A 24,051-nucleotide genomic window follows, 5' to 3' on the forward strand; every position below is an offset into this window, starting at 1 on the left:
ATCGGAAACATCTCGCAAGATAACAAGGGAGGTATTCCCAATGTACGGCTGTGGTGGTGGGTTGAGACTGTGCTGGGAACGTCATGTTGATAGCAGATCCCTACCTGGTCGGATGTCAACGGGTTGAGATTGACTGTGCTGTGCATGAAACCACGATGGAGTTCAAATCTGCGCCTCACAATCAAGCGCCCCAAAAACCTCCCACACAATGGGAGGCCGCCAACTGTCCTCCCACACGCATTCTCCTCCTCAACCCATGCAGAGCTTAATTTGCACTAAAAATTAAAAATCTCCCCCTTCCCGCTTCCGGAGTCCGGATCTGCTCTAAGCCTCTAACCACCTGGCGCCTCGCAAGCTCCTCACAAAACGTGAGGACGCCACGCGTCTATACACGAGAGGGGAGCTTTAATCATCATTCCGTTAGCCCTCCACCCCTGCCACCGAGTATTCCTCCTCAGCAAGTCCTATTTTTAATTTTCTGTTCTTTCCCGCTAAACTCCTGCTAAATTCTAGCGCCCTCCACCGATTGAGTAGTGCTTTCTTTGGCGTACAGTGATTTCACCGGCGACAATACAAAGTTTTTCTGCGATCACAGACGAAACGAGACCGACAACTCTACCCGGAAGAAAGGAGAAATTACAGAGTTCGGAAATATTTTGGCAAAAACTACTGGAATATGACGAAACAATAAACCAAAAGCATGGAATGTTTATCACCGCACTTATAACTTTAGGATTTTTGTAAAGAGAAGATGCAGAGTTTGAGCATAAGAAGCAAACAAATAGAGGCATAGAGTACGAGAGTGAAACCTGGCACTGGGGACCCTAGAAGGGACATCGGTCTCGAACTCAACGGGCAAACCGAAAATGCCATTGTAGCGATCGAAAGTAAGGTGGGAGACATGCCTGACATTGGTAGGCTAGCTAATATCCATGGCACAAATATCCTCCCTCTCCATGCTACATGTCACCAACGACTTCTTTAACGCCGCTAGCAAAATTTCCAGAATAGGGAAATGATGACGCTCATCTCTGGAACCTCCCCCTCTCTCCCTGCAGGAATTATCAACGGAGTGGATATTGGATTGGAAAAGTTATCGTCACCGTCATCATCTTCCTCTCCTTCTTCGTCTTCGTTCTCAGTCAGATATAATGACGGAGTCGGAGGAGACGACTCCAACACTGATATCCGTCCAGGTCCACAAGACCTGGATTTGAAGAGCTGAACCATAGAATTACAAGACAAGTAGGAGGAGTTTCAGAAGGAAAATTAGGACTGGTGTTCCGAGCAAACGTTGAATTTGGCGAAGCAATCGAGAAATAGTAGTAATAGAAAGCTTGGTCAAGTTGGGACTTTGGGATTGTAAATGATTGGTTCGATGCGGGGAGGAAGGAAATGATGTGCTTGAGAAAAGAGATATGAGATTTTTTTTATTTTTTATTTAAAAAGAAAATCCGTCGTTGTTAGCTTTGCTATCTATCAGTACATAAATCTCGATCGAACGGACGATGGAATAGACAGAGAACCGAGCAAGTTAGAATCGTAGGCTTGTGACATGGTGGAGACAAAAGACAACGACGACGAGGAATCGCAGCTTTGCTATATATTAGTTTGGGTCCTTGGTGAAAAGGAACAGGGATTAGAGTTTAGGAAGGAAAAGAGAAATCAACAGAGTTGTCAGTCTCGGTTTGGTCTTTGATCACAAGGAGACTTCATATTATTGTCGGTGAAATCACCGTCCGCCGGAGAAAACATTACAACCGGTGGAGGGCGCTAGGGTTTACCAGGGGCTTAAAAGGAAAGAACGGGAAATCAGAAATAAGACTTGCGGAGGAATACTCGATAGGGGAGGGGCTAACGGAATGGTGACTAACGGCAATTAAGGCTTTTCACTCGTGTATGCAACTCACATGATTTTTTTTGGACACGTGGCGTCCTCACGTTTTCTGAAGAACTTGCGAGGCGCCTGAGGGGCAGATCCGGACTCCCGCTTCCGATATATCGGAAGTACGAACCCGTCCCTCTCATCTCATATCTCTCTCTCACATCATTTATTTTCAAACTTTTTTTCCAATAAAAAACAGACGAAAGGATCACCGGAGACCACCCGATCCGATCGAAACCACTCCAAATTATCTAACTCCCACTCCCTGTTCACCTCTTCCAAAATCTTACACTAGATGACCTTCTACTCTCAAAAGCTTTCTCCATTAGAAACAGTAGATCTTCAGCCAATTCCAATCGATAGAAAATATTCGAAGTAGGCTTTTGGTTTTTGTCAAGATCATCACTAAAGTCACCGCAATCCTACTGAATAAGCCTCAACAGGGAAAGACTCATGCACGTTGTGGCTTATAAAAGCTAAAGCCAATAGAGTAGCTTACTGATGTTTCGCAACAGAAACACCCATCCTGCATGGAGAAGCAAGGGGACATCTAATGTTGCCCATATCCATGATGGGAACTTCTGCACAACCCGATTGTTGGGTCTTGCCGTATTGAAGCTCTCTTTCACCTGTCGGTTGTGTTGGATCTATAGCCCGATTGAAGTAATTGGATAGAAAATCGCTTTTACAGCTCGAACAAAGAAGTGGGACCTAGATTTCAGTGCCTGAAGCTATATTTCCCAACATCTACTATCCACCTGGTAGGCTGATGTTGCCATTCAAGCTCATGACTTCGGCTGAAAATCCTAGTTCCCTCGATTAAGAGAATAGCGGTGACGAACCAGAAATCCATTTTGCCTAGTTTGATAGCAAAACCACCCAGAAGAACAACAGTTGCCCTGATGAAAGCTAAGGCTCCCGCTCCATTGGCCGCTTTTTCAAGAGTTGCAAGGCGAAGGACAAATAGTGTCAATTTCTTTTCATGCACGAGGTTAGCTGAAGAAGCGGAGTTGGAATTGCTGCTCCCTGGTCTTCCAACTGGGCTATGGTCCATCCTGCCAGGGCAAATTTTGAGGAGTTTCTCTAGTTGTGCAAGAACTTACCAACAGAGATGTATGGAAACCGTAAGAAATGGTATCAGATCAAGTGCTTCTACAGGAGATGAGAGAGAGATTTGGTAATTGCAAACTGAATTACAAAAGAGACAAAAGTTGATTCATTTCATTGCTCTACTAGTTGTATGAGTTGGGTAAGGGTTGGGTGGTCGCCGGTGATCCATCCGTCTTTGTTTTGTATTGAAAAAAAATTAAAAATAAAAGATGAGAGAGAGATGGGGTGAGAGGGTCGTGTTCGTACCTCCTGTATATCTGCTGGAACCATCGCCGGTGCCGGAGATGACCAAATCGGAAGAGTGCAGGGTTGCACAGGCGAGAGATAACGGCCGTCCCATTAGCTCCACGCGTGTGGAAGGATAGTTGGCGGCCTCACACGCACATCCTATCATGCATGAGCGTACTTATAAGTTATTATGGATGGGAGATGTTCCCAATGCATGCGCATTTGAGGCGCCCAAATGTGAGGAGTAGATACTCACATTGGGGGTGCCACTGGGGCGTAGATTTGAACTCACCACAATGCCTCTTGGGTCTTGGATATGGTCAGCAAAATAGCAAGCATGTTGAGCCCTTTTGATCTACTCTAGAGGTCTTATGTTTGGTTATGTGGACGTTTATTGGAAAAGTGCCACATTATCAGTGCCATTTAGGTATTGGCCTTAATTGTGCATGTAACCACTGCTTGGTTTCAATGTTTATCAAATAAACATTAAAAAACAGAAATGCTTAGGTTTATGTGCATAAGGCATTGGGAGAAACTTCAAATTCTAATTTGTCCCAATGCCCCAATATTAAATTATTGAAATAAAATGCTTACCTTTGAGCATTGTAAACTGAGGTGGAAGATAGCTTTATGGGGTGTTACTTGAAATGCCCATAAAATTCTCAAACCAATCAACAAAAACAATAAACGTTTATAGTAATGTTTTTCAATTAATCATTTATCTAAGAATCATACCATCTAAAATGCTCACAGAACCAAACACATACTTTGTCTCTTCTCTATTAAAATGCACAATATACTCTGCTACACATGGTGCAAAACTCTTGAAAAATGGTTATGAAGTAAAAAATAAGGAATCCAACAGAGAACCTCAGACTACAGATATTTCAGTTCGTCATTGAGTAATATATTAAGATTCAGTTCAATTTTATGAAATTAAGTGAAAATCTCAAGAAAAAAACTCGGGACATGAAGCGAAGCATTTACTCTTTCTGCAATGCTACGTGATATGTATATTTTTTTAAATTCCTAAAGTACCCTTTCGCGGTGGAAAATACTCTTTGGCCCCTTAAAACAAGGTATGTTTGTTAACAAATACTTAAGGAGTGATAGTTTCCCTTCATCGAGTCTGGAACTAGGTCTATAGCAAACCCAATAAATAACCAAGCTTCAGAAACTTACTCTTTCCAAATGGACTGATTGGGTGTGTTTCATAGTCCAAGGGAACTACGGAAGTTCCCTACCATTGGATCCGATTGAGAGTGGAAAGAAGAAGCTAGTTAAGACTAATTCAAGGTGGGCAATGCTCGTTAACTGGATTATCAAGTACAAAAAACAACGCGAGTTAAAATGTAGGGCTACAATTGCACATGCCTTTGTGAGCGAGGAAGAATAGGTTCAAAACATTGCATTGCACTTTGTATGACCAAATGCCTGATTGCCAAGACCGGATCTGCTCCTCACACCTGGCATCTCACAGGCACATCCTATTATGTATTGAAAACATCTCCCATACTTATTAGTTATTATTCATGTGAGATATTCTCAATGCAGGGTGGATGTGCCTGTGAGGCGCCCATTTGTGAGGAGCAGATCCCGCTTCCTGATTTCCCACCCAACCTATGCACCACAGCATACCCTGCCAATGCCTAATGCACACAGCGTGCCCTACCCGCTTCCTAACTCTCCATCCCGCCTACCATGCCCAACCCATTCACTTGCCCTGCTTAGCTCACCTACTCTGCCTATCCTGCCTTGAAATGTTTAAAATAACAATTAACTTTTGTTTTACACGTTTCTCTTCGAATCTAATATTTGTAAATCAATTCTTTCTCCCTTAGATCAAATCAAGCGTTAGTTATGAAGATTATGTGCCCATGTGGATATGGAGAATGCATCACCTTAGAGTTTGCAAATGGAAAGTTGAAGAATAATAAATGGGTATTGATGGAGCGCGATCCGGCTGGTCTTAGCTGTCCGCTGCCTTGCTTCCGAACGGGGTAACAGGGAACCTGAAACGGAGGAGATGGGAAAGCTCCGGGGGGAACCCGGTGTAGAGGCGGTGGCAGGTGGCCGTTTAGGGTGCTGCTGCCAAACGTCAGATCCCAAGTCAGTCAGGCGTGGCGCCCTCGGGCACAGACTTCCCTAGTGTCAGGCATGGTCCGACTTGTTTGGTTTTGGTGCCCAGAAGGTGATGCGAAGTGCTGAGCGAGGCGGTCTTGAGCTCGGAAGTATCTATAGGGCAGTTCAGTTCGGCGAGGTGTATCCCGAACTGTTACAAGGTGGGTCAGTTCGGCGAAGTGTATCCCAAGCTGTTACAAGGTGGGTCAGTTCGGCGAAGTGTATCACGAGCTGTTACAAAGTGGGTCAGTTCGGCAAAGTGTATCCCGAGCTGTTACAAGGTGGGTCAGTTCGGCGAAGTGTATCCCGAGCTGTTACAAGGGTCAGTTCGGCGAAGTGTGTCCCCTTGTTCCCGCCTAGGCTTGGCCCCTTTTGCCGAGCTGTTGTTTCTGCCACGTTTCACATAATAGAGAGGTCGGGCCAAATCTTCCTTCATCAATTGCCCCCCACTCCTTGCGCCGGGGGTCTTGCCATGGTGCGGAGAGTTTTCGCGAGGTAGCTGGTGGATTTGTCCCGTCCTTCGAACCTTCACTGCACGAGACGCTTTTGCTAGGGTTCTTTCGGTTTCCGAGAAGGCTGGAAACGTGCTTACTCAAGAACGCTGGTGGTTGTGACCGCGCGTTTTAAATTTCAAACCAATTCGCGTCGCTGGGACGTGACAACGGGTCATTCAAAAAGGCGCACCACTGTTGTACGTGCGCGGGCGAGTGTCAGAGAGACGTGCAACGCGTCAGTTTCGAAAAGGCGCGTGTCGAAGCGACGTCGGTTTCAAAAAGATGTGCGCTGACGTTTCGCTTTTTTGGGAAAGACGTGCGCCAATCACGTCTCGACCTTAAGGTTTGTGCAGTCGGTAAGAACGTGGGCCGTCGGATCGTCTTCGGTCTGCACGGTCGATTCTTGGTTACTGTAGCTATAAATAGTGGGGGACCCCGGTTGTTTTGTCACTTCTGCGGTTTGTCTACTGAGTTCGCATCCAACCTTTCAGCTCGCGTCCAAGTCTTTTCCAGCTCGCGTCAAGGCTGGTTATACAGTCTTCACGGTTCTTTGGTTTTTCTTCAAACTTTCCGGTGAGTACTTTCTTGAATTCATCTTTTCCCCAATGTCTAGCTTTGATAGCTCAGACGATTCTTCGAGTAGGGCCGATGTAGGTTCCACCAACCGAGCCGTGTCCCCAGACTGCCTCAGTGATCCTTAGGTGGAGTTTGAGGACTACGAACCAATATGTCGAGTCACTTCGGGCAGTTTGGCGTCTACCTCCCGCCGAGGTCAGATGCTAGACCGGTTTGGCCCCTTTAGGCGAGGTGGCCACTTAACATACGGAGCGTCTTTGATCGTCATTAAGATCTCTGTCCGCCTCGTGTTTAACGGCGTGTAGTCCGTCCGAACTGCTAGGGAGGCCCGGAAGGACTGGTTCAGCTTCGGCTCCCGGGTCGGGTTTTTTCTATTCACCGGGTTGGAGAGCTCGCCTTCTCTCTTTCTTTTCTCGTTCCCGCCTTCGGTTCGTTGGTTGATTTCTTCCTCTGTCCTCATGAACTTATCTGCGAGTTTGAGGAATTCGACCACGGTCGCGGGCTGGTTGGCCACCATGTGCCATTTGAATTCTTTGTGCGTCACCCCTCTTTTGGCCGCCGCGAGCTGCATTGCGGGGTCCAACTACGGTATCTGCAAGCATGCTTCGTTGAACCGCTTGATGTAGCCCCGAATAAATTCTCCTTCTCTTTGGACCACTCCGAAGATGCTTTCCTCTATTTTGGGGCACCGTCGGCTGGTGACGAAGTGTGTGGTGAAGACTTGCACGAACTGGGCCCAACACTTTATCGACCCGGGGGCCAGGTTCCTGTACCAAGTGCGGGCTACCCCCTTGAGGGTGGTGGTAAAGGCCACGCACATGCACGATTCGCTGGCCCTGGCGAGGTGCATTTGCGACTGAAAGGCGTCAACGTGGTCGTTGGGGTCGAAGGACCCGTCGTACTTGTCCAGAGGTGGGAGCTTGAAGTCTCTGGGTAAGGGGACCGCCAGGAGTTCCGATGCGAGGGGGGAAGGAACGGAGAGAGCCGGGGCAGCCCCTACCTCGTTCGAGCTCGTGTCTTTGCCTCTGAATTCCGACAAGGCGCGGGTGGCGGTTTGGCGACTTCGCCGGCGCCTTCGCCGTTGAGCGGGCCTTGTGCTGGCGCTGCTGGCCTCCGTGTTACCGAGCTCGATGGGCCCGGAATGCTGGTAGTCTGCCGCCAGGGAGCTGAATCGGTTTTCGGTGAGCGGGAGCTCGGGCTTGGAGCACCGGGGTGCCGACCTCGCGGGCGAGGTTCCCGACCCGCCTGCGGGTTGCGAGGCGGGGATGACATTTTTCTTTCTTCGGCCTGGGGACGAGGCCTGGCTGTTGGGGTGGTTCTGGGGCCGGAGGCCTTCGCCTAACGGGGGCTCCCATCCTGCGGGGAGGCCTTGACCGGCCTCGGAACGGGGTGGCGTGGTGGAAGTAGTGGTTGGTTCAGTGGCAGTTGGGGGAACTGCTGTTGATAGTGATACTGGGAGATGTTGTGCAGCACTTGGTGCTGGTGAAGCTGGTGTTGCTGGAACTGTTGCATTTGGGCTTGCATTGCCCGCATGCACTGCATCAGGTCCTCCAATCGGTTTTGGCTAGCTGCCAGGGGGATGACAGCTGGTTCAGTGAAGGTTGTCTCAATGGGGAGAGGAAAGGGGACGCTTGTGGTAGGAGGGTTTACGGGTGCCACTGCTTGTGGCGCGTTCAAGATGGGGATCCCATCCGCCGAAAGGGGGATGGTGAACTGTCCAACGCACACTACGGGGACCTGAAGTTGCTCCCCGGTGGCATTTGTCTCCGTGCCACGTCCGGTGTTGCTGGAGGAGGCCATGAGTGTTGGGTTTTTTGAAGAAAAAGGGGTTATCGAAGTTTGGAGGGAGGCTTTTTGAAGCGTATCCCACATACGGCGCCAATTGATGGAGCGCGATCTGGCTGGTCTTAGCTGTCCGCTGCCTTGCTTCCGAACGGGGTAACAGGGAACCTGAAACGGAGGAGATGGGAAAGCTCCGGGGGGAACCCGGTGTAGAGGCTCCGAAGCTCAAGTTAGAATCCTTCAAAAGCAAGGTAATACCAGATAGCACAAAGTTTGCATACCTCCGTTGTCGGAGGGCAGGGGGCTATTATAGTCACTTCGTGTACTCGTCCCGAGGCCCTTGTCAGATCGGGTATGATTACCCTTGTGCTTGTCAATTCGGCCGTCGTCCTTTCTACTGAGATAGAACCGCCACTGCCTAACCGTCTAACTGGAGATGGCGGTGTCAGTGGCGGTGGCAGGTGTCCGTTTAGGGTGCTGCTGCCAAACGTCAGATCCCAAGTCATTCAGGCGTGGCGCCCTTGGGCACAGACTTCCCTAGTGTCAGGCATGGTACGACTTGTTTGGTTTTGGTGCCCAGAAGGTGATGCGAAGTGCTGAGCGAGGCGGTCTTGAGCTCGGAGGTATCTATAGGGCAGGTCAGTTCGGCGAGGTGTATCCCGAACTGTTACAAGGTGGGTCAGTTCGGCGAAGTGTATCCCGAGCTGTTACAAGGTGGGTCAGTTCGGCGAAGTGTATCACGAGCTATTACAAAGTGGGTCAGTTCGACGAAGTGTATCTCGAGCTGTTACAAGGTGGGTCAGTTCAGCAAATTGTATCTCGAACTGTTACAAGGGTCAGTTCGGCGAAGTATGTCCCCTTGTTCCCGCCTAAGCTTGGCCCCTTTTGCCGAGCTGTTGTTTCTGCCACGTGTCACATAATAGAGAGGTCGGGCCAAATCTTTCTTCATCAGGTATTATGCATGCCCTTATTATGTAAGTGGTTTTTATGAGTATTTACATGTGCAATTTGATAGTAAAAAACGAATTGGAACTAATATAATCATTGTTTGATTGATGTAGTATAATAGGGATATTAGTCATAATTTCTTCTTATGGACAAATGAGGCGAAGTTGTGTCCATGTTGACTTGGAGTTTTTCGAGTGTTTTCATATATAGGTCATATAGTTAATGCTTCGACGTTTATGCCAAGCCTGAGGTAATATATGAACTAATATGTATTGTTTACTTAAATATATCCTATATAACAGTGCCATGTTTTGATAACATAAGAGGAAGGTTGATGTAAATTCTTCACATGGATACATAAGCTAGAGGAACATGGCGCATCAAGAGAATTCATCAAAGGAGAAACATCTATATCTTCTACAACCAAGCTCAAATGCCCTAAAGATACATTAGAAGATATTTAATCAATAGTGCAATCCAAGGACAAATTTGGTGGTATGTCTCAATTGTGTGACAATGTGTTGAATTGTATACAAAAATTGCACATTGAAGATTCGTGATTTGTTTTGTGAATGTACTTGTAATTAGACCTATTTACAAACTAGGTTCAGGTAGGGCTTTGCCCTTTATCACTAGAAAATGACAAGGCCCAAGCCCAGCCTGACCATTGGGCCTAGATCTTGAGCATGAGCCTAGCCCTATATAAAGGCGAAAGCCCAAGATTGATGTTTTTATGATATATTATATTATTAATAAAATATTATATATTATATGATGTCTCATATATATTATATAATATATATAGAATATTATATAATACATTTTCTGCTACTAATATTATTATTACATATATTATATTTTTTTATTATGCATATATATTATCAACTCATGCTTGGGTTCGGACTGGGCTTATTTGGGAGAAGCCAAGCCTGGCCCAAAAAATAGTTGGACCCGATGTTTAGAGTTTGAGCTTGTGGGCTTAAAAGTTTGTCTAAGCCCGACACAGAATGGGCCAGGCTAGGCCATCCCGTCAAGGCACTTGGCCCATGAACAAGTCTACTTGTAATACTAGTTACTTGGCTTTCCATTTCCGAGACAAACTTGGTTGAACCTTTGTTGGTTTGTTAAACTATTGGTTGCTTTATCATATTTTCTGCATAGACATGACTAAGTTAATTATGAAATACATTTTCTGCTTTTAATATTATTATTACGCAATATTATAATTTTATAATGTATATACAATTATCAAGTCAAACTTAGGCTTGAGCTAGGCAGCCCCAAAAATAGTCAAACCCAGTGTTCAGATCTCAAGCCCGTGGGCTTAAAAGTTTGCTCAACGTGTCTGGATACATGGCCCATGAATAGGTTTACTTGTAGTACTAGTTACTTGGTTTTTCCATTGCTAGGATGAGTAGGGTGGACCTTTGTTGGTTTATTAAACTCTTGGTTGCTTTTTCGTATATTATGCACGGAGGTGACTAAGTTAAAGATTTATCTTTACTATGTCATTAGTATAACTTTAAACTGAAATAGTTGGCACTAGGCAAGCCTTTATTCATTATTTGAATGAATGAATTGGATCAACCAAGGCCTTATCCCAATTATATGGGATCGACTACGTGAATTTTCAAGTAGGCAGCTAACTAAATAAACTTAGGTTATTATAGAGGCGGTTAAGGTTTGTTTGCTTTGATCTTTAAAAAGATTTGTGTAGGTAGGGTGGTAAGGCAAGAGGTGTCAGTCTCATTGAAGGACAGAGGATGACCGAGGGTCTATGGAAATAAGGGAGGTTTAAGTGCAAAGGGGAAACAGGGTCTAGTAAAGGAAGGTGGATCACAATTATTTCTGGGTGCATAGTGGGTAAACTTCATCAGAGTTTCACCATGTGTGCAGTGAGGATGTTTTGAGATTGGGATTCCCTTTCCTTTACGATTCTTACGTGGTACATATCCTACTACAGCCCTTTTGCGCCTACTCACAATCATGTGTTGGAAATAATGCTTTGGGATGTTGCATGTCTTGCTGACATGGCCTATTGTGACGAGGTGAATCGTCGTCTCTCAACGCAGTTGAGCATGAGGCAGGCTCTGGCCGTTGGAGCCTCAGTTGATTGCGGGCAATGTGTGAGGGACATTGCAAGATGAATGGTCTCATTTGTCCCCTTGGGGTGGCTCTCAAACATATCGTAGAGGTCTGCAACCGTGTTTGCTCGTCAAATTCGTTGATAAGCATAACACTCATCATAAGTACTTTGGTAATCCCCTCTATATCATCACAATCCTCATCTCGATGTCCATGTACTTACAATTTGTTTTTGTGTTTTCCATTAATTTGTATGAAAGTTAACAATTTGAGATACACTACTAAAAGGTTTAATGGATATATGCATCTGAAATGGACAAATAATGTATTAAATATAGCTAATTCATCTTGTCCAAAATCGGGTTTACAATTGTCTGAGATTGAACATTAGAGGGTACTTTGGATGTATATTACATCTATCCTTATTACAACCACTCAGAATTTAACACAACCATCCTCTCATGGAGAACCATGTTCAATTAGTTTTCTCAAGTTTTTCACCCCTAGCCATATGCTCATATAGAGAACTATTACCTACTTTGCATCCTATTACTAGTGCATCACAAATACAAGGTAAATTAAAACTTAATAGACTACAACAAAGGTTTAGGACACATTAGTTTGAAAATGTTTTCACCTAGACTAAAATAAACTAAGGCATAGGGTTCCTTGCAAAAAATTAGCACCTGAACCCTCTTTAGTTTCCTATTTACGATTTAAATGCCAAAAATCTTGTCTAGGATTTGTAGTGGTCACCTTATCCGATTGGTTTTCTCCATGGCAATGAAATTTCTGTTTTGAGGCTCAAATAGAAAATGGGCATTTTAACCCATTCAGCTCACTTAAAGCTATAAGTGTAAAACTATGTCATTTTTTCATATTTTTAATTTGTTTGCTCTTCAGTTAAGGGAAGGTTAAAATCATCATTTCACTCTTTCTGTTTATGTATAATGATTTTGTCCATTATTAGGAAACCTAGGAGTACCTTAACTAATTTTTGAAAGAATAGGGGAAGTTTTAAGGGTTTCTTGCAGATAAAGGGCAACTTTTTGCATTGAATATTAATAAAAAGTAATATTTTTATAAAATAACTAAAATTGAGTAATTTTTTAAAAATATATCAAGGGCAATGACACTGTTCATTGTCTTCGTCTGCTTCTTATTTGTCTCAATACACTGATCATGCGAGAGGCGGAGTAGGGCACAGGCGCATTCTTCTTCACAGTTACTATTCAAGAATTGCAATGACACCGTTCTCTTGAAGCTGAGCATCGCACCGCATCGGGTTTGAGGTTCTCTCTCTTTTTTTCGTTTCTCCCTGGATTCGATGTTGTTGGAGAGGGGAAGACTGAAGAGGAAAAACAGATCTTACAGCACACGTGGTGTAAAGAATGCAAGTTGGTTTCCAGATCCAAGAAGCTTCGAGTTTTCCAGTTTCTGAATCAGGAAGCTTCAGCATGGGAGATCTTTATGAATTAGGAAGCTTCAGCACGCGAGATCTTTATGAATCAGGAAGATTCAGCATGCGACGCCAGGAGAGACGGAGACTCGCTTGAGATGACCTCAAACCCAATGTGCGACTTTTGAGAACTCGAAGCTTCCTGGATCTTTATGAAACTTTTGAAGCTTCATAAGAGAGATAAGAGGCCTGAAACTTTTGAAGCTTCGGTGATATTTTTTCAAAATAATCCATACAATCAGTCACAGATTACCAACTGAGCTAGTCGGCACTATCACAGTTAAAACCTCTCATATTTTTAATTATCTTAATTGAACGTGGACTCAAGAAACTTCAATTACTATCCTATTACCTAATTATCTCATTCTCAATTCTACCTTTTAAAGGGGGTGTTCTACCGCATGTATTGCTTTCTTGTTGTCGGTTTTAAAACCAAATCAAAACCATCTTGTTTGAAAACAAATTGTTTCTAATTAAAACAAAAACATAAAAAGCATGTTCTTGTTGTGTATGTATTTTCTATTTTCAAAACTGAAACCGAAAAAGATGTTATTGAATTTAAAAAACATGATCCAAAAATCATATATTTTCCATACTAAAATGTTTGTTTTTGTTTTTAAAAACCAATATTTTGTTGGTTCAAAAAATATGTAGTGTTTTTTAAATAAAACCAACTTGTTTTCCCTTTGAAAACAAAAAAACAGAGTTTAACATCATGTTTCTGTTTTGGGTAAATTATAAGGACCCCCCTATACCATGGATCAGTGACAAAGACCCCTTAACTTTAATTTGCGACAAAGGCCTCCCTGAAATTTAGTCATTGGATAAAGACCCTCTCCGTTAGCTTCTGTTAGTTAATTTTGAAAAAGATTTTAATTGTGCTGTTTCAAAATTTTCTAAATCCCAAAAGTATCCTTTTACTAATTGCTCTAACAATTCTATCCTTTCAAAGACTGGAAGTTAATCATACGTACTGAAACCTTGTCTACTGCAGTGAGGAAGAAGAAAGGTTGAAACCTTTTTAACCACGGTGTAGGCTAAAATTGCAAAAATATTTGAATAATAGATAATTGGGTGTGGAATGCCCATTTTGGTCATTTTGAAAAATCATTTCACGCTCCTTGACTTGTAGGGTGTTTGGATCTGTTTACGTTTATTGAATAAATGTTTTATATTTATGTGGCTACAAAACTAAGAAAAACCATTAATGAAGGCATTTATGATATATATGCACCATTAGGCACCACATCAACAAAATGTTGATAAATGCTTACCCGTTTCAGGAAAGCTCCAAAAAGAAGCTTCCTAAAACAGGAGAGGTGCATAGAAACTGAAGTTTACTTTTACAAACTTCAATACATGTAAATGCAATTAATGAGTCATTTGCTAATAGGGCGCTTATGCGGCACTGTCAATAAATGTTTATTCAATAAATATAAATGGAATCAAACATATACTTAATAGAGGCTATTTTGATAAAAAAAACACCTTCCATTAGGCGAATTAACGGTTGGGGGTCATATCTAATGCTAAAGTTCAAGGGGCCTTTGTTACTGTTTTTTTTTTTTTTTTTTTTTTTTTTTTTTTTTTTTAATGTGGTGAATTCATGAACAAATGAGAACAAAAATATTTATGACATTCTAGTATATGTTTGGCATGGTGTTGCAGATGCAGTGTTGATGTGTGGGTTGGAAGTACCGTTTTCTCAAAAAATGGTGGCTGTTTAGAAACGTTGCTCCCAGGTTAGATATTTCCTTGAGCAATAATAACACTTTTCTGTTTAGTACCAATGCTCTATATCTGTTTTCAACACTAATACCCATTATAGGAAGTCCACGTCACTATCATGTCATGTACTCATTGGCAACAACGAGCTGTAATATAATAAAACGCCAAATTCGATGTTGCTCCAAACCATGCCTTCTCGATTTTTGAAGCATGACTTAAAATACTATTTTTTATAAAAAAATGATTTCAAATATATTAACGTTTCCTGTATCACCGTTTTTTTCGATGTAGCACTGTATCACCGTTTTCTGGAACAACGGCATCGATTCCAACGATTGAAAAAGAGCGAGAGTGACGTGAGACACACCACCGCCTTTTTTTCTGATTTCATGTATGGGGAGATGTTCCCATTGCACCGCCTTTTTCTGATTTTATTTAATTGTTTTTTCTGATTTTTGTTGGCAAATAATCCTTTTATTTTTCTGATTAGGAGGCTTGGCCGCGTTTTTGAACAGAAACAAAACTCTCCTCCACTCCAGAGTCCTTACGGTTATAACCCAACTATAAGGTTGGCGTTTTGGATCAAATGACCCAACCCAAGACCCAACCCGTGTTTTTGATCCTTGTCGGGCGTAATACACCTACTAGCATTAGTACTAGTAGATTCAACTCCATTCTTGTATTGACTCATAACAAATTCAGTTTCCTACTACAACAGAAATAACGTAACACCACGTTGTTCTTTCTCTTCATCTCTATAAATTAATAGAGCCTCTACATACGCACCATTACTCTCACAAGTATAAGCCTCTGCTAGCGATTATCAATAGTTGTGCCGTTCTGTTTATTTCTTCTCCTTCATCCCACAATGGCCATCAACAAGAAGTCGATGCTGTCTCTGTTTTAGATATTTATTATTAGTTGTTTCCTTCTTCCACTTGCTATTTCTGCTCACTCAAAGGTTTGCTCCTTTGATGCCATATATCAACTGGGAGACTCTATATCAGATACTGGTAATCTGATTCGTGAAGCTCCAATCGGCACTTCTACTGCATTCGCTAGGCTTCCTTACGGTGAAACTTTCTTCAAAAAGCCTACTGGTCGTTGCTCTAATGGCCTTCTTATGGTTGATTTCTTTGGTAATTATTCTTTATATTTAAAAATCTCTTTTTATTGATACAGCATTGTTGTCTACCATCTCATATTTTCTTTTTAGTTCTTCATTCACAACTTTCTTTTTCATTCTTTTTAGTTTCTTTTGGATATAAACGATGTTGATTTTTGATTTCTCTATTATTTTTGAAATTTGTTTATTGGGTTCGTTTTGTTATTCATTTCCTTCCTGGTTTATGTTTTGCTTCATCAATAATTAATGGAGAAAATAATAACAGTCTCATGATACTCGCTTGGCTAGTGGTTTCAAACTTTCAAAACCCAAGAAGCCATCTGGCGGATCGACCTAGTTTATATAAGTTAGAACTGGATTGGCAAGGGTAAGCAGGGTTGCTGATTGGGTCAGGCCCGGTTTTGGTTGCAGGTGGTCCGGACTACTGGACTGGTCCTTTTCTGTTTTGATCTCCATGTCATCTTTTTTTATTAGATTTTTCATTGTTCTTTACAATAATCTCTCTCTCTTTCTCTCTTGATTAAAAAGACAGAGTTTCCATTGGTCATGACGATCATCAGCAATCCAATAAAATTCTAATTCTGTATCTATTTCTTCTTTGTATGTATTGAAGCTTCGGCCCTCCATCTCCCTTTTCTTAACCCTTACTTGGCAAGGGATGCCGACTTCAGTCATGGAGTGAACTTTGCAGTGGCTGGGTCTACAGCACTTGACACATCCTCCCTTGCAAAAAACAAAATTATACCTCCAGTCACCAACAGTTCTCTCTCAGTCCAACTTGGCTGGTTCAAAGACCATCTAAAATCCATCTGTTACACCAGTACAGGTTTGTCACATTGAACACTTGATTTAAGTTATCTCAATTGCAATACAGTTACGATTCTCAATTTCAGTTATTGAATTGACCTTCTTCTTTGATCTTTGTTTAGAGTGTGCCCACAAGCTTGAAAGAGCCTTATTTCTAGTGGGAGAGATTGGAGAGAATGACTACAACTATGCATTCTTTCAAGGAAAAACCATAGGAGAGATTCAGAGTTATGTGCCTTATATCGTCCAGAAAATCAAGGATGTTGCTAGAGTAAGTCCCTTGTCTACCTCCTCAACATTTCCATTTTATGTTTTGTTTGATTAGTTTTTACATAGTTGAAATACTATTGCTCAAGCTTCATCCTCTCATGTTGCAGAAAGTGATAGATCATGGTGCGCGGACAGTGATTGTTCCAGGGAATTTCCCAATAGGATGCATGCCAATTTATCTCACAGCTTTTAGAAGCGACGACCCAGCAGCTTATGATGAACTCAATTGCCTGAAAGGCTTGAATGACTTGGCAATGATTCACAACAACAACCTCCAAAGAGCCTTGAAACAGCTGAGGAAGGAGTACCCTGATGTCACTATTGTATATGCTGACTACTACACAGCCCTTCTGTGGGTACTTAGCCATGCTCCTCTTGGTAAATTTTCTTTCATCTTCTATGGCCAAACAATCATTCTGTATCTTGATAGGAAAATTAAAAACCAATTATCAATCCCTTTTTCCTCATTCCATATCTCTTTATCTTGGAGTACAGGATTTGAAGAGAAATCTCTACAGAAAGCCTGCTGTGGAACTGGAGGAGACTACAACTTTGATCTGACTAAGATGTGTGGAGCTCCTGGGGTTCCAGTTTGTCCTGACCCAGAAACACGTGTGAGTTGGGATGGTGTCCATTTGACAGAGAAAGCTTACAAGTACATGGCAGATTTCCTCATGCACAGCATAATGCCAGAAATCCAATGTCATATTTGAATCTGTTTTGGTGCAATAGTCACTAAGCTTGATTAGAAAGAGATTACTAATTCAATTGTTTGGTTCCTCAGTTTGGGTCTAGTGTTTTATCTTTCTTGTTTTCTTGTTTTCTTTTTGTTTTTAATCTTGTAAGGCAGCCAATGAACATTTATTTGGCCCAGTTAATTTCATCTGTATTTGACATCAAAGTCAGAGTTTTGCATTATATTGGATTCATTTTACCCTATATTGGTATGGTTTCGTCTGTTTGCATTGTAATATAAAAGTAGTGTAAAGAGTGAAGTGTTAAACAAGGTCTTAAAAGCCAGTCCTGAAAGGCTGAAACCGTTACTGTTTTTGAATGCAGTTCAATTGGTTTTTCAGTTTAACGAACAGTCTGGATGGGTTCCATCAAACCACTGAACCAGTTTTAATGTTTAAACCCTTGGTCCCAGTCCTGCTGGTTTTTAAAAGCACTGGTGCAAATATATGCTAGATTCTTGGCTCATGGAGTTGCACTAGGTAATTGAGAGTTGTGACATTAGATCAGAGACCACAAATTTGGATGTCAAGAAATCACCCTTTCAGTACAAATCCAAATCCAAACTTTGAAAAATCTAACGCCAGGGAAGATTTGATTGGTTGTTTACACCACCACCTAGGAATCTTTCAAGTTTTAGTAGCAAGCTTCATCCCTGACAGAGAGCCCTTTATTTGGCTGTTCTTTAAGTTAGTTTGGACAGGTTGCTTGTGAGTTGTGGAATTTTACAAAGGGGAGCTAAAAAGCAAATTTTTAAATCCAGATATAGGATTCAGGGTTTCTTGGTTAAGAAGTGAGTAGGTTTTGGATAGGAATCAATGAACATTCATTCAAAAAAGCATAAGTCTCTATTTCAGAATTAAATTTGTAATGAACCTTCCATAAGAAACTGTACAGTAATCATGACTTGCCGAAAAAAAAGAAAAGAAAAAAAAAGTGCCTTCTGACTGTAAGAAATGGTTACAAAAAAATTGTGTAGTATATGGAAAATTTGCATGATTAAAAAATAGAATTGATCAAGAAACACAAACTGCACTTCAAGCTAAATAGCCATTATAAGAAGGTACAACAGAATAGCTAACTTGATTTTTTTCCATTTATCCGGAGTGACTTTGGGTCTACCCCAGCCTTGTGAGCTGCAATGACACCTATAGCTTTCCGGTAGTTTGAAACTTTGACCTGCAGATTACATTCATCCTTCTTTCATATACCCGAATGCTTAGGTGATCAAATGTAAGGGAAAGAAAAAAGTTTCACAATTGAAATACAAGTAAAAGATGACACATATCACTTTAATACCAAGTTTATCAGGTGTATCATCCAGAACTATTTGGTTCTCATCAGAAATTATCAGAAGCTGTAACATAACTGGTTTAAGTTTACCTCTTTCTTGTAATCAGAGCACAGATGCAAACGTTTTCCTTTTCTATGAAGAAAGAAAAGATTCAGATTCGTCTACCATTGATGTTTAGTTCAGACAGACAGCTCACAAACCATGTAAAGAGGAAAAATGATCTAATTTCGTCACTTTACCTTATTTGTTGTTCTTCTTGCAATAGCCAGAGCACCATCCCCTCCACAAGCATCAACAGGAAGAACTACACTATCAACATCACTTGAAAATAGACGACCTTTCTATGAAATGTCAGAGCTCCCGAGTACTTATAGCCCTTCATCCTCTAAGACAAACACAAGTTAAATGAGCAGATTTAAGGACCTAGGCAAGCTTTAAGTGTTCCGAATCTTTCAGGTATATTATTGGGGACTAGTGTAACAAATCCATACCATTCTAAGAGCTACCCAAGTGTTCACCTACTGCAACCCACTATTGGTACACATCAAGACTAGAATGGGATCCACTAACTTGCATGCTGAGCATGAAAAGAGCCAATCCAGAATGGGATGTGCTGCTCTTATTTGAAAGCAGTATTTGTAGACTCAGTCACACTTGTCTTGTTGACATTGCATTTAAGACAAATATGTTAACATTAACAAAACTCAACCTTCTTATCTTTGGTGAATATAAATATGTTCAATATCATTCTAATCTCTTTGCTTATCATTGTTGTGCTTATACCTCCATCAGTCATATGATTTGCTTATCAAGCTTTCCAAAATGTTGAGAGACTTCCTCTGACAATGATATCTGCATTGTTCCAGGGTATGCATGCATCTAAATATTTTATTGATTAAGAAAGTATAGATTCTGATGTAACCATTTTCGGCCACGTACCAATGTTTTGTGATGTAAAATTTTTTGGCAAAGTACCTCGTTATTCGACCCGGTGGTGGCGTACCTTAGTGACGAGCTACTTGGTGGCGAACTGCCTGGTGGCGAACTACCTGGGGGCGAACTGCCTTGGTTGCGAACTGCCTGGGGGCAAACTGCCTTGGTGGCGAACTGCCTGGGGGCAAACTGCCTTGGTGGCGAACTGCCTGGGGGCGAACTGCCTGGTGGCAAACTCCCTGGTTGCGAATTGCCTGGGGGCGAACTGCCTGGGGGTGAACTCCCTCGTGGCGAACTCCCTGGTGGCGAACTGCTGGGGGCGAACTGCCTTGGAGGCGAACTGACTGGGGGCGAATTGCCTTGGGGCGAACTGCCTTGGTGGCGAACTGCCTGGGGGCGAACTGCCTGGGGGCGAACTCCCTAGTGGCGAACTCCCTTGGTGGCGAACTGCCTGGGGGCGAACTGCCTGGGGGCGAACTCCCTGGTGGCGAACTCCCTTGGTGGCGAACTGCCTGGGGGCGAATTGCCTTGGAGGCTAACTCCCTAGTGGCGAACTGCCTTGGTGGCGAACTGCCTGGGGGCGAACTCCCTACTAGGCGGTCGATGCCTTAGAGAATGTCGGAGCTCCCTGGTGCGGCGCAATCCGACTGCCCTCAGCATGAGGCGGTCTTCTTTCCTTTGTAGGCTACGGGAGATGAGGGACCTGCGAGAACTTCATCTTTTCCTCCTCTTTGTAGGTGGCGGGAGCTGAGAGACCAACGAGAACTCCATCTTTTCCTCTTTGTAGGTGGCGGGAGCTGAGAGACCTGCGAGAACTCCATCTTTTCCTCTTTGTAGGTGACGGGAGCTAAGGGACCTCCAAGAACTCCATCTTTTCCTCCTCCTTGTAGGTGGCGGGAGTTGAGAGACCTCCGAGAACTCCATCTCTTCCTCCTCCTTGTAGGTCGGGGGAGTTGAGGGACTTCCGAGAACTGCATCTTTTCCTCCTCTTCGTAGGCGGCGGGAGCTGAAGGACCTGCGAGAACTGAATCAGAGGTCTCGGGGGTACTTTCCCGGTGGGGGCTCTCCGATGCTTAAGTTAGCACTCTTATTGTAGAGAGCTTTGAAGATAATATGAGAGAGCTAGAGAGCAGGGTTACTTCCCTTTCTTTTCCATCTTCTTCTTTGGGGGGTGAGGTCTTTATATACCAGAGTCTTCGCGGGTTAGGTGGGTGAAAAGCCTCCAAACGGTAAGACTCGTCGCATCCGGTCAGAACCGGGGTACAGTGGTGAACTTGTCGAGGTCGTCAGGCTGGCGCTTGTGTCAGGCGGCCAGGTCGGCGCCTGGGCCGGGTTGTCAGAGGGGTGCCTGCGTCAGTCAGCGGGTCAGTGTTTAGGCCAGGTCGTCAGGTCGGCGTCTGTGTCAGTCGGCGGGACAGTGCCTAGATCAGGTCGTCAAGCTGGCGCCTGTGTCAGTTGGCGGGTCAGTGTCTAGATCAGGTCGTCAAGCTGGCGCCCTGGCCGGATCATACGCTAGGCTGGTCCAGGTCAGCCAGGTCGCGCAGGCCGTGCACAGTTCGCGCAGGCCGTGCGCAGTTCGCGCAGGCCGCGTGCTAGGCCGCGCGCACGCCGTGCAGTTCGTGCACGCCGCGCAGGCGCACGTTAGGTCACCAACTTCGTAAGTTTGTTGGCTGGGTGTTTTCCTAGTTGTCACGAGGTGCCACGTGTCACAATTTTACTGAAGGGCCAAATCTGTCCTCATCAATAGCCCCCCACTCCCGAGCTGATAGTAACTCAGCGAAGGGAGTAGATTTCTTTTGGCCCGTAAGTCGATGAGCTAGTAAGTGCTGATCCAATTACTAGTATGGCCCGTAGGCTTTGGGAGCGACTCGTAGTCTATTCTTTTTTGACTTTGCCCGTGCCGGAGAGGCGACCGGGTCTTGAGCAGTAATGTGGCCCGTAGGCTTTTGGGAGCGACTCGTAGTCTACTCTCTTTTTTTGACTTTTGCCCGTGCCGGAGAGGCGACCGGGTCTTAAGCAGTAATGTGGCCCGTAGGCTTTTGGGAGCGACTCGTAGTCTACTCTTTTTTTACTTTTGCCCGTGCCGGAGAGGTGACCGGGTCTTAAGCAGTAATGTGGCCCGTAGGCTTTTGGGAGTGACTCGTAGTCTACTCTTTTTTGACTTTTGCCCGTGCCGAAGAGGCGACCGGGTCTTAAGCAGTAATGTGGCCCGTAGGCTTTTGGGAGTGACTCATAGTCTACTCTTTTTTGACTTTTGCCCGTGCCGAAGAGGCGACCGGGTCTTAAGCAGTAATGTGGCCCGTAGGCTTTTGGGAGCGACTCGTAGTCTATTCTTTCTTTGACTTTTGCCCGTGCCGGAGAGGCGACTAGGTCTTAAGCAGTAATGTGGCCCGTAGGCTTTTGGGAGCGACTCGTAGTCTACTCTTTTTTTACTTTTAACCGTGCCGAAGAGGCGACCGGGTCTTAAGCAGTAATGTGGCCCGTAGGCTTTTGGGAGCGACTCGTAGTCTACTCTTTTTTGACTTTTGCCCGTGCCGGAGAGGCAACTGAGTTTTAAGTAGTGAGGTGGCCCGTAGGCTTGGCCTGCATCAGCTTCGTAATGCCGGTCACCTACTCCTACAAGAAGCTACTAGGGGCTCGACCTTCGGGGGCAACACCACTAACTTTAGGTTGCCAGCTCACACGGGAGCCTTGGAAGGCTCGACCAGTAAGGGCGCCTATGTAGTCAGTTGGCCGCCAACTCCCGCGAAAGCCACAAAGAGCTCATCTTTGTAGGGGGGACCTTGCGGAGAGGACTGATGTGGCATTATCTGAATTGAAAGTAAGGTTGGTAGAGCTACTTAGTCCGTTAGCTCCCTGCATAGTCTCTGAGTTCATAAAAAATGTAAACTATAAAGCGATAGCTTCAATTTCTGAAAAGTGAGGACTTAGTTTTGGCAAGATGAGAACTTAGCTTTGGTAGGATGAGAACTTAGCTTTTTGTAGCGGGTTCCCACAGACGGCGCCAATTGATGTAACCGTTTTCGGCCACGTACCAATGTTTTGTGATGTAAAATTTTTTGGCAAAGTACCTCGTTATTCGACCCGGAGGTGGCGTACCTTAGTGACGAGCTACTTGGTGGCGAACTACCTGGGGGCGAACTGCCTTGGTTGCGAACTGCCTGGGGGCGAACTGCCTTGGTGGCGAACTGCCTGGGGGCGAACTGCCTTGGTGGCGAACTGCTTGGGGGCGAACTGCCTGGTGGCAAACTCCCTGGTGGCGAACTGCCTGGAGGCGAACTGCCAGGGGGCAAACTGCTTGGTGGCGAACTCCCTGGTGGCGAACTGCCTGGAGGCGAACTGCCTTGGTGGCGAACTGCCTGGGGCGAACTGCCTTGGGGCGAACTGCCTGGGGGCGAACTCCCTGGTGGCGAACTCCCTAGTGGCGAACTGCCTTGGTGGCGGACTGCCTAGGGGCGAACTGCCTTGGAGGCTAACTCCCTGGTGGCGAACTGCCTTGGTGGCGAATTGCCTGGGGGCGAACTCCGTACTAGGCGGTCGATGCCTTAGAGAATGTTGGAGCTCCCTGGTGCGGCGCAATCCGACTGCCCTCAGCATGAGGCGGTCTTCTTTCCTTTGTAGGCTGCGGGAGATGAGGGACCTGCAAGAACTTCATCTTTTCCTCCTCTTTGTAGGTGGCGGGAGCTGAGAGACCTGCGAGAACTCCATCTTTTCCTCTTTGTAGGTGGCGGGAGCTAAGGGACCTCCGAGAACTCCATCTTTTCCTCCTCCTTGTAGGTGGCGGGAGTTGAGGGACCTCCGAGAACTCCATCTCTTCCTCCTCCTTGTAGGTGGGGGGAGCTGAGGGACTTCCGAGAACTGCATCTTTTCCTCGTCTTCGTAGGCGGCGGGAGCTGAAAATCTGCGAGAACTGAATCAGAGGTCTCGGGGGTACTTTCCTGGTGGGGGCTCTCCGATGCTTAAGTTAGCACTCTTATTGTAGAGAGCTTTGAAGATAATATGAGAGAGCTAGAGAGCAGGGTTACTTCCCTTTCTTTTCCATCATCTTCTTCTTTGGGGGGTGAGGTCTTTATATACCGGAGTCTTCGCGGGTTAGGTGGGTGAAAAGCCTCCAAACGGTAAGACTCGTCGCATCCGGTCAGAACCGGGGTACGATGGTGAACTCGTCGAGGTCGTTAGGCTGGCGCTTGTGTCAGGCGGCCAGGTCGGCGCCTGGGCCGGGTTGTCAGAGGGGTGCCTGCGTCAGTCGGCGGGTCAGTGTTTAGGCCAGGTCGTCAGGTCAGCGCCTGTGTCAGTCGGCGAGACAGTGCCTAGATCAGGTCGTCAAGCTGGCGCCTGTGTCAGTTGGCGGGTCAGTGTCTAGATCAGGTCGTCAAGTTGGCGCCTTGGCCGGATCATGCGGTAGGCTGGTCCAGGTCATCCAGGTCGCGCAGGCCGTGCACAGTTCGCGCAGGCCGTGCGCAGTTCGCGCAG

At 44.7% G+C, this 24,051-nt stretch overlaps 1 protein-coding gene across 1 annotated transcript; it reads left to right on the top strand.

Annotated features, from left to right (window-relative positions):
* The first annotated feature begins 1,018 nt into the window (after nucleotides 1-1,018).
* LOC148855018 (GDSL esterase/lipase At5g03980-like) lies at nucleotides 1,019-17,368 on the top strand. The gene is made up of 8 exons (XM_088984873.1): nucleotides 1,019-1,196; nucleotides 14,708-14,807; nucleotides 14,907-14,984; nucleotides 15,338-15,555; nucleotides 16,156-16,368; nucleotides 16,472-16,620; nucleotides 16,727-16,997; nucleotides 17,115-17,368. The coding sequence occupies exons 1-8, from the start codon at nucleotides 1,019-1,021 to the stop codon at nucleotides 17,330-17,332; spliced, it is 1,425 nt and encodes a 474-aa protein (XP_088840999.1). The 3' UTR covers nucleotides 17,333-17,368.
* The last annotated feature ends 6,683 nt before the right edge of the window (nucleotides 17,369-24,051 follow it).

The sequence above is a fragment of the Nelumbo lutea genome, chromosome 4, assembly GCF_056320005.1.
Source record: "Nelumbo lutea isolate HS-2025 chromosome 4, American lotus-T2T, whole genome shotgun sequence".
NCBI classification, from domain to species: Eukaryota; Viridiplantae; Streptophyta; class Magnoliopsida; order Proteales; family Nelumbonaceae; genus Nelumbo; species Nelumbo lutea.

Bases quoted from the DNA above. Each gene is read 5' to 3' on its own strand.
- LOC148855018 (XM_088984873.1), top strand. From the start codon at position 1,019: ATGACGCTCATCTCTGGAACCTCCCCCTCTCTCCCTGCAGGAATTATC. The intron at 14,985-15,337 runs GTTGGCGTTTTG...ATTTATTATTAG, and splicing joins GGTTATAACCCAACTATAAG to TTGTTTCCTTCTTCCACTTG. The intron at 16,998-17,114 runs GTAAATTTTCTT...CTTGGAGTACAG, and splicing joins ACTTAGCCATGCTCCTCTTG to GATTTGAAGAGAAATCTCTA.